General features: G+C 38.0%; 1 protein-coding gene across 2 annotated transcripts in view; it reads right to left on the reverse strand.

Moving 5' to 3' along the window:
* Window positions 1–328: 328 nt before the first annotated feature.
* Window positions 329–16,597, reverse strand: part of PPP3CA (protein phosphatase 3 catalytic subunit alpha) — a 173,715-nt gene continuing 157,446 nt past the window's right edge. Inside the window, exons 11-14 of one of the 2 annotated variants that reach the window (XM_017736826.1) lie at window positions 11,886–11,970; window positions 8,001–8,098; window positions 5,302–5,331; window positions 329–2,096 (exon numbers count right to left, since the gene is read on the reverse strand). In XM_017736826.1, the coding sequence (XP_017592315.1) occupies window positions 1,903–2,096; window positions 5,302–5,331; window positions 8,001–8,098; window positions 11,886–11,970 (407 nt within the window). In that variant the 3' untranslated portion in view covers window positions 329–1,902. The remainder of the gene's footprint in view (window positions 2,097–5,301; window positions 5,332–8,000; window positions 8,099–11,885; window positions 11,971–16,597) is intronic. The other variant, XM_017736827.1, reaches the window with a different exon arrangement.

Below are 16,597 nucleotides of genomic sequence, written 5' to 3' on the forward strand. Positions count from 1 at the left end.
TTTCAAGCACTCCAGATAAGGGGAAAGCACATAGAGGGCACTTGTTTTCTTGTGCACTCTACTTGTGGGTTACATCCTACTCATTTCAGTGAAAATCCAATGTTCTAACCAGACCTTGGAGGAAGTCTGCGGACATTCAGTAGTCTAGAACAGCTGGGTAATATACAGGTTTATTTCTTAGTAAAGAACTGACCTTGAATCGTGAAACAAGTCCCTCATCTCTTACACTGGCGGTCTTCTCCTGTCCAAAGCAAAAAGAGAGCAAGAAGCACACGCACGCAGTGCCTGTGTGCTTCTGCCACTGAGACAGCAAGAAAGGGAAGAATGCTTAAGTTCATGCACATTTTTATTGAGTAGTAATATAAAATGCTTCTTTCATTGTTACAAGTGCATGCTTTGATTGCCAACATTTTGAAGTCAAATTACAAAGGCAAGGCTGTAGGCTGTAGTGAATTACTTGGGCACTTATACAATTGTTAAAAAATATCAATGGACTGTTTGTTTTGTTTCCTTTTCTTTTTTAGAATGAACCAGTTGAAACCCATAACTGATATACAAAGGGAAAAAAGTGAAAAAATTACACATTTTGTGGCACATGACAAAACAGAACAAAATGACTAAACCATTATGACATTAACAGTTATCATGCATTTAGAATTTCACATGTAACTACAAACTTATTTAAATTTCACAAGGTTTGCTAAACATGCTACCCATCTATATGTGCACTGACAAGCTTATGTTAAAAACTTTAAGAATACTCTCCCCCCTTAGATTTTTCAAAGCTTTTTTTTGATTACAAAATTTCAAAGGCATTAAGCATTTTCTTTTTAGAGAATATAAAGTACGCCAGTATACATACATTTCCAGTATAAGTCAGACCACTAAGCGCATTACAGTCCCATACAGGCCTATACAGCCATTTTTTCTTAAAAAACATGCATAGGCAGATTTTTACAGAATATAGATGCTTTTCACTGCACTTAATATGGTGTCTTGTTCACTATACTTAAAAATGCACCACTCTTAAATATTTAAATTCAGCAAGCCACAACCAAGAGTTGTTTTACCAAAAAAAACCCCAGAAAACCTCCCAAACCAAACCCCCCTAAATATAAACAGCAAAAAAAGATAAATGTTATTATTCCAGTTTTTTTTTTTTTTTAAACAAAGAAAAAGATAATTGCTGCCAAATTAGTAAGGTAAGTGTTGTATTTAAAGAAGGGCATTGAAGCACACTAAAGAAACCTGAGGTAAGCGTAATCTGTACAAAATTAAACTGTCGCTCTCGCTCGCTCGCTCTCACTCTCTCTCTCTCTCTCTCTTTTTTTTGGCATTTTAAACAAATTTCCAACATTCTTTTTTTTTTTTTCTTTTTTTCTCTGTATTTTTAAAGAGTGCCTAATTTATTTCATAGCCATTGTCTGACAAGAGTAGCAAAACATTATCAATAAATAGTCCTTATTTAGTTTGTACATTTTGTTAAAAATGTTTCGATGTTGTAGATGTTGAGTGCTGCAACTGTAAACTTACAATAGTTAGTAAGAAATTAAACAAAGTTTTCATGTCCAGTAACATAATAAAAGGCCTTTCAGTAACATAGCTAGACGTTCCCAATGTAGCAGGAAAACCTGTTCATTCTCCTAACTTTGCAATATATACCAGCATGAGCTTTCATTTTTCTACAAGCATTTAAAGGCATATCCAAAGGAGGTGTTTCTCCCCCACCCGCCCTCCCACCAAATTAAAGTTGACGATCTCTTTGTAGATGAATTTTGTAAACTGAATCCAACACCTGGCCCCCAGAGCAAGTAAGCTATTATCAGAGGCAAGAACATCCCAGTGCTGACATGCAGCAAACCCCACTGCGCCCTGCAGCTCAACCCCCCTCCCGGACAGTGGTCACTGGATATTGCTGCTATTACTGCCGTTGCTGTCCGTGCCATTAGTCTCTGTGGAGATTGCCTTGTTGATGGAGTTAAGGTTGGCATCGGATGGCACGTCTCTGCGCGGAGGCATTCGCTCATTAATTCGATCTAAGCCTTTGGCCTCTTCGAAGCTAGTGATCTTATGCTGGGGTGAAAATCCTTTGATAGCTAAATAAAGGATCATTAAAAAATAAAATTAGCAAGATTAAATTCTCAGCAGATTTTCCCCCGATTTAGCAACAAGTGCAAGAGTCCTTCTTTGGGAAGGTGGCAGTGAGAAGATCTGACACCACCACCAGCTCCTTACCATACTCAGAAAGAGCTGGGGGTTCACCACCACTGTCCCTTCCAATACAACTATTGTTTTCAATACCATCAACTTCCAGTATTTTGTTGTCCACTGGGGTTCAGGCTTAGAACGCCAAGACACTGACATGAAACTACGGTTTGCACTTAGGAACCATGCAGAGGGCACAGCCATGAGCTGGTGAGTTGCCATTTGTTGTCATAGCCTACAGCCTTAAGGACACTGTGCCCTAATGCCCATTAGCAGGCAAAACTCCCACCTGACCTTCAAAGATCATGTAAAAAGTGCTGGCTAGTTCCAGATGGTGACAACATAGTGAGGTCACTTTGTGGGATATACATTACAGCTAGGGAAGATCTGGGGTGACCCTACAACAAGTTGCCTTCTGTTCTCAACAGAGGTGAGCTGCTTGTTGATTGTTTGGGGAAATTACCCTCCCTGATACAACCCTGGACTTCTAGACAGCAGCTTGAATCAAACAGCAGTAACACCATGAAACACAGATCAGGGGTATTGTAATTTTGGCATATTTGTACAGTTTAGCTTAGGAAACGCACTGACAAAGGACCAAAGTTCCAACTGATCCTGAGGATTTTTGATCTGCTTTTTAGCAGTGACATTGGTGAGGCCACACCAACCTCAGAAGGAAGCCACAGGCTGAGGAATGTATTCACAGACTGTGATTTTCATTTAATTTTATTCTCTCTCTAATTGAAGTGTTGACGATCTTTAGATTTAAAGCAAAAGAGAGAAAAAGCACTGCAGGCAAACAGCAGGTCACAGCTCCATAGATAATCTGTCATAGCCTTCTGTGTGTTTTTTCTCTTATCTGCACCAAATCAATGCACTGCACTTCCAGAACTGGAATTTCTGCTAAGCGTCTTTCGTAACATGCCAAAGGGCAGAAATGGTGCATTAGTACCAGGAAACTGCAAACTCCCCGGGGAGAAAATGGTAGGGGAGTTTCAGAGATCAAATTCAGTATTCCTTCTCCCCTCTTCTCTTCATGCCCAAGAACGCCTGCTCTCCATCCAATATGCAGTTCTGACTCTGGACAAGCTGGTAACTTCCATTAAAAAAAAAAGCTAACACCCCCAAAACCCCAGAAGATCCCTGGTGCCAAGCTACCACTCCTTGTATTTTGGGGGGAGCAAGAAAAGGCATTTTCATGTTGATTTTGCCAGCTTTTCCTGTGAAAATTGATAGATTCTGTTTGCCTCAGGATATAGTTCTTTAGCCAGTTTCACATGTTACATTGCAACTTTGTGAAGTGCATGGTTTTTAACATGTATTATACTTCAGCTCAGAGAAACAACAACATAATGGTGATTAGTCAAGTGAGCAGGGACGGAGCAGTGAAAACAGAACAGGTCATACAGTGAGTTTTCTTAAGGTTTGCCTTTTGGGTTGGCTTTTTTTTTTTTATTATTTTTTATTTACCTTCTACCACAAAATGAAGATGTCTAACAAGCACCTATGCCAATCCCTTAAAGCAATAATTTAATGGATGGCTGCATTGAAGCTGAAGCACTTGCCATGTCCTGGAGCTTGCCAGCAGCACAGCCCAGTTGGTGTTACTGGGCCCTGAGGGACAACTGGCCAATGGTGAAACTTCTCCTCCATCAGAAGCTTCACCTGTGTAGAACAGTAGTTGTGCCTATGGTGACAGCGTCTAACTAGCAAGGATGGAAAATCAAGAATTAACTTGAGGGGTGCATATTGCTGGCACAGGGGCACATTCAAGGGACTGTATTTCCAATAGACACATTATTGTCTGTAACACTAAGGAAGGTGCTCTACTGTAGTTGCTGGTCAGACAACGAGTATTAGCAGGTTACATTGAGAGTATACTAAAACACAACACATAGTCACAGAAAATCACAGAAAACAGCCAAACTGTCAACAAGAATGCACACTGCAGATTAGAGATTGCTGATAGGAATAGATAATTCCAACATAAATAGCAGCTTACTCACTGCTATTTAGAAAGCAGTTGTATTTTCTCTTACTTGTTTGTTCTGTAATTTTATTCACTGCTTTACAAAATTCAAAAACAAATTCAACTGGCCGAAAGGGCACATCTTACCAAAGGACAATAATCACCAGATTTTTTTTTTTAATTAACTAAAAAAAAAAGTTCCCACTGAAAATTTGAGAGGGGCAAGAACAAAATACAACTGAAGAATTTTGTTTTAAAGGGGAATTCTGAAAATTCTTCTTCCAAAACTTTATAATGCTGAACAAATATTGTACATCTGCATTGCAACACATGTTTACTTCAATTTTAACTGTAGCATTAAAAATTGTTAAGGGTTAAATTAGAGGTCTGTCAACAAAACACCAGTTTTCAATACTGAACGTTCAGAAATCTTCTAAGGCAGCCAGTCACTTTATATGCACCTAAAATGGTGCCTGTGTTAATGGTTGCTATAATGTAAATATCCAGTGTGTAAACTGCCACTACCAAAGGAAGCAGACATCTTGCAGACAAATGTCTCATGTTGTTTTACTTTTAAAGGGAAACAGAAACATGCTGAACTGTAACAAAAGACCAATAAAATTTTTTTACTAGTGACCTAAAAGAAAGGAAACAAATTGAGGAAAAATAAGGAAAACGGGAAAAAGAAACAAAACCAACAAAAAGAGAGAATATATAAAAAGCTACATGTTTTCCTTGACCAGAAATTGCTGAGGATAGTTTGAGCCAGCCTCCAGCACACACCTTTTGAGCTATGTGTCACAAAGCATTTACAAGCTGCTGCCAAGTTATGTCCCATGAAATCCAAGTTCCCTGATCTCCTCCTGTGGCATTACGCAGTGCTTAGTTCAACATACAGCAATTCCAACATGTTTGTAACTTACAGAAAGAGAAGAACCTCAACAGCAGCAACAGAAAGAAAAACCAAAAAACACTTTCCCCTTTAAAGCAATTACATTTTGGTTAATACCGAGCCACAATTGTTAGCCCAACACCCACACAATCTGTACAAGCTACAGCAAAATGAATACACCCAGCAGAGCCCTTATCTGTTGTGGCACCAACAGAAAGGGGACTGGCCAATTTACCTTCATCAGCCTCAATAGCCTCAACAGTAGCTGAAGAGAAGAAAGGGGTAGCAAAACGAATGAGAAAAATGAGCAGAGGATTTCAACTCTAAGAACAAGTCAGTGAACAGCAAAGGAGCTATAACACTAATGTTACTGTAAGTGCTGGATTTTGGCAAAACAGACACACAGAGAAATGTTTACACAAAAACAGTAATTCACAGATTGAATTAAGCTGGAGTTTGTTTTAAAGCAGAAGTTTCACAAACTAAAAGTTTTTAAAGGCACATTTAAGAAGTTTTCTTTTGACTCAAAAGAACTACAAAATGTAAATGTCTTCCATATTGCACATCTGACCTGAAAAGGTCATTATATAATTCTCCCAGCTCTAAGAGCAGTTTGATTTGCCCTGTCAAAAGAGAACAAAAAATGGCGTAAAGCCATCGCACAAAATTCATACAACTTACACCATCAGCTTGAAAAGTACTAGCGCCAGTACAATGCAAAGGAATTCCATATACAACTTTTCAGAATTATTTTTTTCTCTCTCCTGACTAAAAGAAACATCCCCACAGCACGGGATACTCAAAAAGCTTTGCCTCTGCTTGCAACCTTGCCCAGTCTGCTCCATCTGTAAGCTTTCTTTTTGTCAAACTAGCCTCTGAAAAGCAACATTTTTCTAATATTTTACTTAAATCAATGGATATAGACATAAGATTGACTGCTGGACCTCCAAAGTTGCAAAGCCTGGTCAGAGAGAGCAAAGCTTGTAATCAGGAGATTGCTGCAATGTTATGAATACCATGTTACCACTGTTGTGAAACCATTAATTGTTCTTAAAGACATTCTTTCATTTGAATTTTACCCATCAGCTTTGGTAGGCATTTTTTTTTACAGTTAGAGATTTAGAAGCTGATGCAAATCATTAAATGCAATCCAATATAACAAGTATTTTAAAAGAATTTTTGATTTTCAAGAATTTCTCTGGTTTAGAGAATAGCTCAAGAAGTCAAATTTTTAGGAAATCCTTTCTTCTTTTTTGTCTTGCTTTCCCCAACATAAAACACAAACTGGTTTTTTTCCCAGTTAGAATGTTAAATATGGATTGAGATATATTCTAAAATATCTATACTATTATCTTGCTGCATGGGGATATGAGAGGATTTAACCCTCATGCACCAAGGTAAGCCTATGCCTCTCAAGCAGCAGAGCAAGAGAGATAGCAAAAAAACAAGGAACAAAACCAATGCAAACTTAAAAGAAAAGGAAACATGGTAACTACGATGAGAAATTAAAATGAATAACCAGATCCAAACCAGCACTGACACATTAGAAAAAATGACGACTAAAATGTATACTTCCACAACAGAACATAATACTCATATTTTCTGTTAATACATATGGCAATATGTGTGCTTAACAGAAACTATATGCACTTCAGAGTATTTGGTGAATGGGCCACTACGTGTTAACTAATGCAGAAGCTTGTGTATAGTAATGTTTCACTGAGCCAGAATACTGCAGTATGAGGAGATTTTCCTTTTAGTCATTCTAACAAGAACATTTGGAAATTTTCTCAAATTCATTTCTATTCATAACATTTTTCCAGGGCAACAATAACAGTTTCCTTGGACCAAATTTTTGGAGAAATGTAAAGCAAGTATGTGGAGAAAAGCCTAGGTAAAGACCCCAAACCGATTAAGAAAGGCCTCCTGTGAAATCATATTGCAGCATTTTCAAAGCAGAACGTTACTATGTCCATAACACAGAAGTCATCAACAAGAAAAAAGAGAAGGGGAAAAAAGGGGAAAAGGAGGTTTACCACTGTATACCTGAATCTTCTAGGTAAGAGAGACAGTAAAGGGAAAAATACAGAGAAAGAATGCTCCAGGAAGGAAACAGGAAAACAAGAGGCTGAGACTGTTAAGGTTATAAAGCATTTCTATTTCTTACATCTACTGCCAACAGAACCTCAATAAATGAGAGACCTTTATGTGTGCCTGCAATATACTCCACAGCAGTACACACAGAAAAAAAAAGGAGAGCTTCCAGCAATAAATTAAATACTTTGCACTCCTTATTCCAAAAGGAAACAAAGGCAGCCCTACTATAGACTTCCCAATCTCCTGTAACAACAAGCACTTGGTATAAAACTGTCAATCTGTACTGTGTTTGTGTACAAGGCAAACACGGTGTTCGTAAGAGCCTCCCTTCACTTGGGTTTAAATCAGAGTGGAATTGTGCTCATGTTGTCACCTAGAATTTCTAGGAGAGAAAATCTAATTCTAGAGCCATTTTCCAATGGTGATTCTCTATGAGGAAGAGCAAATCAGATAAAATAAGAGTTTGAGTGTCATTATCTAAGTTGAACCTTCAATACTTCATGTATGAAGGGCTTCTCTTAAAAAAACACCCCAAAAGATGCTCCAAACAGTGGAGAGAGTGCATTTCACATACAATCCTGAGCTGCCATTCTGAACAGTTGATTTTCAGGGGCTCCCTCCTCCCCCCTTTCTCTGAAAATCGTTGGTATGTATTAAGTCTTGAGAAGTGGCATTACATGAGCTGCTCACAAATGCTCCAGCACAACAAACTTCCTGGTTTTCTTCTGTTCATTGTTTTTTTTTCTGAGACAGCTGTGGTTACTTTTCTTAGGTTCTGCAGTTGAAAACCAACTGTTTTTTTTACACAGGACAAGACACACAGGCAAACAGGCTTACCGCTTTGCAGTGTTTGTTTTCCTCCAGAGAGCACACCGCTGGGCAGCATTCCTGTTGGAGTCAAACCTTTCAGTGTCAGCACACTCTCACTCTCTTCTCTGCGAAAGTTGAAAAAGAAATGAAAAATAAAACCACCAAAAGTAAGGAAATGTCTTTTTAAAAAACATGGGATGTGTTTCAGACATCTTAAGCTACACGTGCCCAGCAATGATTTTGTCATCTCCCATCTCCTTCCCAAGACAGACTGAATTTGGTGATAACATCCCCTTCACTGCTGTGTACATGCTTAACCTTTGCATCACACCATATGCAGACTCTACTATCATTAACAGTATAACCTGCACCTACGGAACAATATGTCTGTTAATCCAAATCTGAGAGGGGGAGGACCAGAAGAATCAGATATTGCCAACAATGCATTCAGGCATTTTACACTGTGTGGTCCAAAATCAACTTAAACTGTTAGTTTGCTCGTGTCTACACTAGCAGGCAGGTGCATTATTTATTGATGATCACCAGCCACTTAAAGAAAGGCAGCTAAATGCTCATTAAAATTAATATGCACTTCCATCCTTGCTAGTATTGTCCTTAATAATTTTTTATGCTAAAAATAATATGGATTCAAGAAAATTGTTTTAGGAAACTGAAATATGCTTTGCTGGTCTCCAAATACATATAGTTTTTAAATACATGGCAAGAGGAATACAGGAGCTCTATCCAGAGAAGCCTTTAAGTAAAGCTTTCTACAAGGACTGTAATGCTGCCTGTGATGACATACTTTCTCAGCAGCAAAATTGACCCCAATTCTTTAAGAGAAACCTATTTTGAAGTGCTTTACTTTGAAGCATATAATGACATTAAGCTGGAGGAAGCAAACACAAAGACAGAATTTAGTTCCACATTCACTTGAGGATAATGTGGTTTTGTCTATAAAAACTGTCTTTCAGCAATTCTGCTACTTAAAATTTTCTTTAGACCTACATGCCCTGAATGACTCACGTATTTTAAACAACTCTTGTTTACCTACTACATGTACTCTTCAAGTTCTATTTTTAGTTTGAAAATAATTCTGCCTGCACTCACTTTTTATTATGTAATAGTCAAATTCAAATTGTGACCATTTTCCTTGCAAGTTTCCCAAGCAATTGGAACTAATACAAGAGCAAAATGTTTTCAGAATTAACCCAGTATTTTTATCATCAACAGTTACACACCTAATCTTTTGCTTTCTCTCAATTATTCAGTCCATTACAGATCTTTTTTTAATTAAACAGCAATGGCACTTTTAGCTTCACCCTCATGGGCTAAGTTGATCGACTGTACTTTTATTATCTCTTAACTGTATAAACACAAGAAAGATGCGTGTCACAAATATTGAGATGTTTTAGCCATCAATGTTCCTTAATTTATATTTGATGTCATTTCTTTCCATTTCAAAAAAAGGATAATAGACTGTTTAAATATTTTATTTACCTCTCTCCTGTCTAAATATACCAAAAGAAAAGTAAGACTTGAGAAACAAAGTTGAAGAGAGGCAATGAAAAGGAATTGTGAAGTCTTCAATTTAGCTAAAGCAAATCTTCCTATGATGGCTATTTTCAGCAAAGCTGATTTTTAACATTTGAAACTCAATACAACACTATTTTGATACCTAATTTTTAAACTAAAATGGCTGAAATTATTTCAGCTTTACATTCAAGTTGCATCCTCAAGGAAAGGGACCACTCCAGTGTGAAGAAGAGATGATTGACTAAGTCCTTTGCAGGTGGTCAGATCAGGCGCTGATCATTCAAAAAGCTTTTCAAGAATCAGTGAAATAAACTTCATAAAACACAATGACTCAAAGAGGAACTTCAAAGGTTTCCAAAATAGGTTGGTATATAGATAGATGATAGATGATGGTGCCACTGCAGTCTTCTTAGGGTGACACACAATTACCTGATACTTGTGTCTTACATGTAGATTACGCTGTCAAGACAGAAAAAATATCCAAGGCTTTTCTATAGGAATAGTGTTTGCAAGATCAACCTTGTGCAATTTTTGCTGTCTAGAAGCCTGGCACCTAGCTGAAGAGAATCAGCCTTTCTCAGAAAAGAGATCAGGTATTCCCAGGGGGGCAGTGGAGGCTGGGATGAAATGTCACTCATTTCCCTGGAAGACTGGTCACCAAAACCATGCACTGGAGGTACCTGTTTATTTGCTGAATATGCCTCTGATCACAGTGAGGATGGGCTGTATTTGCTGGTTAAAGCTAAGGGAGAACAAATCTACTCTTCATCTTCAATCTTTCCTGCAAAGTTTTCAGGACCATCAATAATTAAGAATTGTAAAAGGCTGTGCTGGTCTTGGCTGGGGTAGACTTAAGATATGAGGCTAATGCATATCATTTTCGACAGAGCACATGCAGGAATTATTCTGTATCCCTCTTCTGTATCCTTGAAACCACAGAAAAGCTTCTGCCCTACAGATCCCTTTGAAAAAGTCTGACACATAGCTGATGTCAATCATCTCCAAGTTGCAAAATCCCAAATATATCAGCTGATCATCCAATTTCAGATCCTTCTGCTTACTGAACTTCACATTTCTTTTGAATTAATCCTACATTTAAAAAGGTGGTTCACAACAAAATACAGTCCATCCAGAAGGTGTGGTTCAAGGTTATGGGAGAAAGCCAAGTTTCCCAAACTTTGTTTGCTCAACTATCATTAGAGAATAATAGTTGTGCTGTTTCATGAAGGTGGTAGCAGCCACCTCCAGGCTCTCTGCCAGACTTGGTACAGAGGAGAAGGTGGAAACACTTGATTACCCCTCTATCTTGTTTAGGGAAAAGGCATGAAGCCAACCTTTTTTTTTTATGGGCACCACTTTGAAGCAGCTCGTGCATCACCATTAACTCACTTGTAACACTTTGGGAGCCCCAGGTACAAAGCTCTGCATCTCAGTTTGCTATTTAAAGCTACGCTCCTGCAATCTGCAAGGCATGGGCATGTGCCCATGAAAAGCCCCACAGAAAACCTGCCGACTGCTGACATGCTGCATTCAAAGCAAGCAAGTTGGAGAGTTTCCACTGAAATGAAACAGTATATTCTTCAACTATTTTATTTATTCTTCTTACATCAACCATGCTATCATACCAGTAAAAGTTGTAGAACTCCCGTGATTTTCCACTAAACATAATAACCATCAACTGACTACAGCAGACCAACATACAGTTTCCTGAGGAAAAAATCCCTCTGCTGAAAGGGAGGGAGAACTGTATTTTCTATATTTAGACTTAGGCAGTACAGCGTGTTTTCTCTTCTGCTCAGAGACATCAAATGGAGAGTTCTAAACACTGGGTAACAATTAGTTACTAATGTTCATGTGTTTGGGGGGGTGCAGCCCAAAGGAACGAGCTGCTGTTGCCTGCACAACCATTTCCTGGATTTCTAGGTAAATGACCTTAATACTTTCATCTTTAGTCATCTTAACTCGTGGCTGTAGCAACATCTGTGGGTGACGAAGTGTGACATTTGACTTCGTTTTTCAAGAGAGGTGATGTATGACATACCCTTTCTCCACATCTAACACTTGCCTCACAGTGGCTAGAAGTTAATTAGTACACCTGGTGAGCAAAAGTCTTTAAAAATAGTAATTGGAATTTTTTTTGCTGATGTCTTTTGTTTGTCTGTTTTATATTCAGCAAAAGGCCTGAGGAAGAAGACTATTCAGAGCCAAAATAAATAGCAGCATTGTATAAATAAAACCATCTCTAAAAGGTTGCAGTAGAACTCAGTTGGGTGGTATACTAAATAGCAAATTTGCTGTTTAACAGTTGAGTACTCTACGTAACCACTCAAAGGTACCCCCAACACTAAAAAAATCCAAACCAGCATAAAACCTTACCTTAACACTGAGAAAACTCTAGCCATTTTTCCTATTGCTCGTATCTTGTTCCTTATAACCTCCTTTCGAGCAGCAGCTGTTGCTCCTATGGAGAACACATTAAAAACAGTTACAGGGATTTGTAAACAATTCATCACTAAATACTCTCAACACTAAATATAAGAAACATCATATTAATGCTACAGTTTGCCAAACTAAGCCACATTTGTAGTCAAAACTGAAAAGACTGTTTTTCCCACTCCTAGTTAAAAATTATTTAAAAGATAATAAAACCTAAGGGCAGAGTCCTGGAAACCATCATGAGATGGTAAGGATTGTGTTGGCTGGCAGCAATTAAGAAAGTTCCATGGAGCAACTTCCTTCTAAGTACTGCTATGGCCTGCTCAAAATTACAATTGCTTTGAAATTTGTGAACTCACACAATATTCTGCCTTAAAAAAAAAAGTATAGTGCAACAGACTACAGTTCAGCTGAGTTTGAGGTGTACTTGTTACTTGGATATAATCCAAGTCTGTACTTGCAAGAGAGAACCACCTGAATGGAAAAAGAAAGTAGTACTTATTACAAAGAATTTCTTTTAATAAGGATCCCCCACATCCCCAAGAAAATGCTCTGTTACACTCAGAAAACCAGTTTCATTTAATTATCACAATCATAACCACATACATCACGAAGATTTCTCCTAAAGGTTTTTGAAGGACAGGTAACCTTGACTTGTATGGATGCTGCCTGACAACTCCTGCCTGTTCAGACACCACTGCACATCACAATAATGCTTCCTTCTTTGTTACTCCAGAATTCAAGGGCAAAAATGAGAATTTCTGTTTTCAAATCCTAGCAAATTGATCCATTTTGTAGAGCCCGTCAGGGAAGCTAAATAAGCAGAAAGGGGCAAAAATGAGGAGGACCACATTAGTGAAGAATAAGCTTTGATGAAACTGGACAAGTGGTAATGGAATCAGAACTGGCTTCAGCATGCAACAATCCAACACCTCACACCACCACACACCATCTTTCCTGCCCTGAAAAACTGTTATGACAGGAGCTCAAGGTCATGGAATTAATGAACTCAATGGACTTTTTAAGGGACAGCCCATAGACTTAAGGGGAATGATAGCTGTGTGTTTATCTACCAAAAACAGGAAAGGTGATGGTGTATTGGAAAATGTGGGACCTGATATGATGTAATACCAGGATACTGTCCTGGTTTTGGGTGGAATAGTTTTCTCCTTAAAAGATATTCAGAATGATGGCTTTCAAATCTCCCACATATAAAGATAAAAATATAATGAAAATATATAAAACCTATAAAGATAAAACCAGATATGAACACTTGGGCATAAATGTCTAATTCTAGACAATAAGGAGTGGGAGAAACAGCTGTAACTGAATTAAATAAAATATACTTGTAACAGCTTAATGAAAAATTTAAATAAAACAGCACTGATTCAGCTGGGTACTTCAGGAATAGTAGGGGGTACCTTCCTGCCTCAGTTACTACGATCTCACAGAACTATACTCTCAAGATACACAAGACATGGTTTTCAGCCTTTCCTACTCTGAAAACACTTAAGGATGATTTGTCCTTTTTTCTTCCCCCACAAGTATCACCATCCCTATTTGTTTTATTACAGATCCACACTGTTCTGGTATATCTTATAAGGATATTCAGAAAGTTGAACAGCAACTAAGACTACAGTCTAGAAGATTTGAGAACTGAAAATATAATTTACGACTGAGGTGAAATACAGTGTCCTACACTTAAAAAGAATGGAAAAAAACCCCCTTAATCATAAAACGCAAAAGGCTCAAAGGGAGTATTTTGGATCTCATTGATACACATAAAGGTTACTAAAAAATACAAGATTTTGGTCTTCACTGAATTTCCTAATGCAACAAATTTGTGAAAATGGCTTATGTTTAGTAAATATTACTAACAATTTTTTTTATCCTATTTGGCTTTATTAACGTAATTTGTTAAATAACACACCTGATACTCAGAATGTTTTATTGCTGTTAGTTCTCATGGAATATCACTAACCTCACAGTATTTGGATTTCTTAACTATTTATACATAAATCTCAGACTGACATTCCAAGGGTGTCTAGTTTAGTATTTTGAAATTCACTATTACTGCAAATCCTTATGAATTACTTAAGCTACACTTAAGCACACACCTATGTGAAAGTAAATAGGCCAAAACCTGAGACTGGCTACGGGCAAACATTGCAAATATTACCTGATATCCTCTTAAGATTTTACCTTTCTTTCGTACAATCATAGACTCAGGCTGGAAACCATCTCTAAAAGACCTTCCAATATTTAAACAAACCCTTTTTGCATGAAGGAATTTTTTTTTTAAAGTTTAAAATTGAAGTGTAAAAATTATATGGGGGATAAAATAAAAACTTTGAAATCTTACTTCAGTAGTTTAACAAGTTCTATTGGATTTTGGAATTGTATCATCCAAACACAGACTCTGCAAGATGGATATGAAAGATTTATATGAAATGTAATTTAAATGTTCAGATTAAGAAGCACAACAAGGGAAAAAAAAAAAAAGATTATAAATGCTGACAATACTCTGAGATGCAGGATTGCACAGATACAAAACAATGCTGAGTAAAAAAGTCAACCCCAAATCTCTCACTGGTATCCTAATATGTATTACGTAGTTAAGCATTAGGAAAATTAATAAAACTTAAGCCTTCCAACTTATTGAGTACCTTTCTTCTGTGCATAAATGGGATCTTCTTATGAATTCCAAAGAGGGGGAAAGAAAAAGATCAGTGATGTTTGTAGAATGAAAATAAAAAAAAACAGAGAACATTTGACAACATCAATGGAAATGTAATGTTTAAGTAAAGTCTGAAAAACAGAAAAGAAACAAATTAAGCAGAGAACATCCGAAAGGAAAGGAACAGATTGAAAATGATAGGAAAAAGAAACGAAGAAAGAAAGCTTTTCAGCTTAAAGCCTTGTTAGTAGGTTTTGCAGGAATCGACATGCAGGCAGCAGTGGTGTTACCACCCCTCAAACCCAGACTCTCCTACATTATTGCTGCTGCTTTGATAAGGCTTAACCACTTCTCAAAAACAGCCCCACCATGGCCATATGAGGTGTGCCTGAATGATAATGCCTCTTTTGTTAAAAGGATCAAACCAATTCCTTCAGTTTATTTACACCTGGTATCTCACAGAGGCACTTACTATCACAGCTGTCCGCTGCTCCTACCAGCATCTGTGCTACCCACTGCATGCCTGTGTTTGTCCAAATGGTCCAGCACCTTTCAGTGAGCAAATTCATATGCCACCACTGTACAAGGTCCTGCATTTTAAAACCAACTGTTTGAGGGCAAGACAAGTGCAGCACTTGGTGCCCAGGCACAACTGCACGACGACACATGTTCTGGGGACACTGGGCATCTAGGTTGGTTCAGAGGCAGAGCACACCAATGTGCAGTAATACAGCTCACAGGAGAAATGCTTTGGGCATGGAAACAACCACATCTGGCCAAATCACAGAGTGAATAAATAAATACAAAGATTACATTAAAATGCCACTCTGTCACCAACTCACAGAAATTAAGTATGCACTGCAGCCCAGCCTTGCTGGTTTGGAGGAAGAACAAATACAAACCACTGGGAAAACCCCTCTATTTCTCTCCCAGCTAAAAATCAACTCATTGGCAAGCTAAGACTCTCATCAGGCAATATCATGAACACCAGTATCAAGGCATTGGTAAGTAACAGACCTAAGGACAAGGCCCTTGCTTTTGCTCTATCAGTCTCTGTTAGTTGTTGCTGAGCTGGCCCCAGGCACAGTTTACTGTACTGAAGTGATGCGGCAAATGTCATATACTACTGTTCACAGCACAACCAGGTTATGATTGGCAGGAGATGCCTGACTTGGGCATTCTCTTTAGGCTGGAACTACAGCACTGTATTGGGAAGCTGTTTTCTGACAGTGGCTTTTCTGTGGGAAGGCCGAGAGCCACAATGTTGGAGGCAGTACAAAAAAAGAATGTAGGTAATTTAGGAGTGTCTTCATGCCAAATCATGATAAGGATACATACAAAGCAAGCAGTGCATTTGTGTCAAATTGTTTATTGCATTATTGTACCCTTTTAATTAGCAGTTTAGTTTATTTAATCAAATGCATAAGGCCAGAAATGTTGCTAATTAAAACAAAACAGAACTCTGACTATATGCTGGCTAGGTAGAGGTATTTGCAGCTCCTGTTGCTAAGTGATATGTTTGATGCACAAACATACAGCACACGAACTAACATTTGCCCAAGACATTTTTTTCTGGATCAGATTATATTGCAACCACCACAGCAAACAGGAAAGAGAAAGTACAGCAAGAGAAAACTATCAGAGATAAGGAAACTTGACCTATCATGTTCTCTCATTTTTAAAGCGAGTGAAACCAAAAGGCCAATACAGGCCAGCAGGGACATATGGGATAAAAGGCATTATGATATTTAGGCTTTTTTCACAGTAGGCTTACATACAAACTGCCTACAACTAATTGATCAGATCCCCATGACGTGTTTCCTTAGGGGAAAGAAAAAAGGTGGGGGACAGGGAAGAAAAAAAGGAATACATGCTGTTGCGCATCCTGCTCATGGCTAGATGCAACATACATGACTCAGAACTAAAAATAATAATAAAAAAAGAAAGGGCTCACAAGAACACCATGCAGTGAAGT

This window comes from Corvus brachyrhynchos, unplaced genomic scaffold (genome assembly GCF_000691975.1).
Source record: "Corvus brachyrhynchos isolate BGI_N302 unplaced genomic scaffold, ASM69197v1 scaffold175, whole genome shotgun sequence".
Lineage (NCBI taxonomy): Eukaryota > Metazoa > Chordata > Aves > Passeriformes > Corvidae > Corvus > Corvus brachyrhynchos.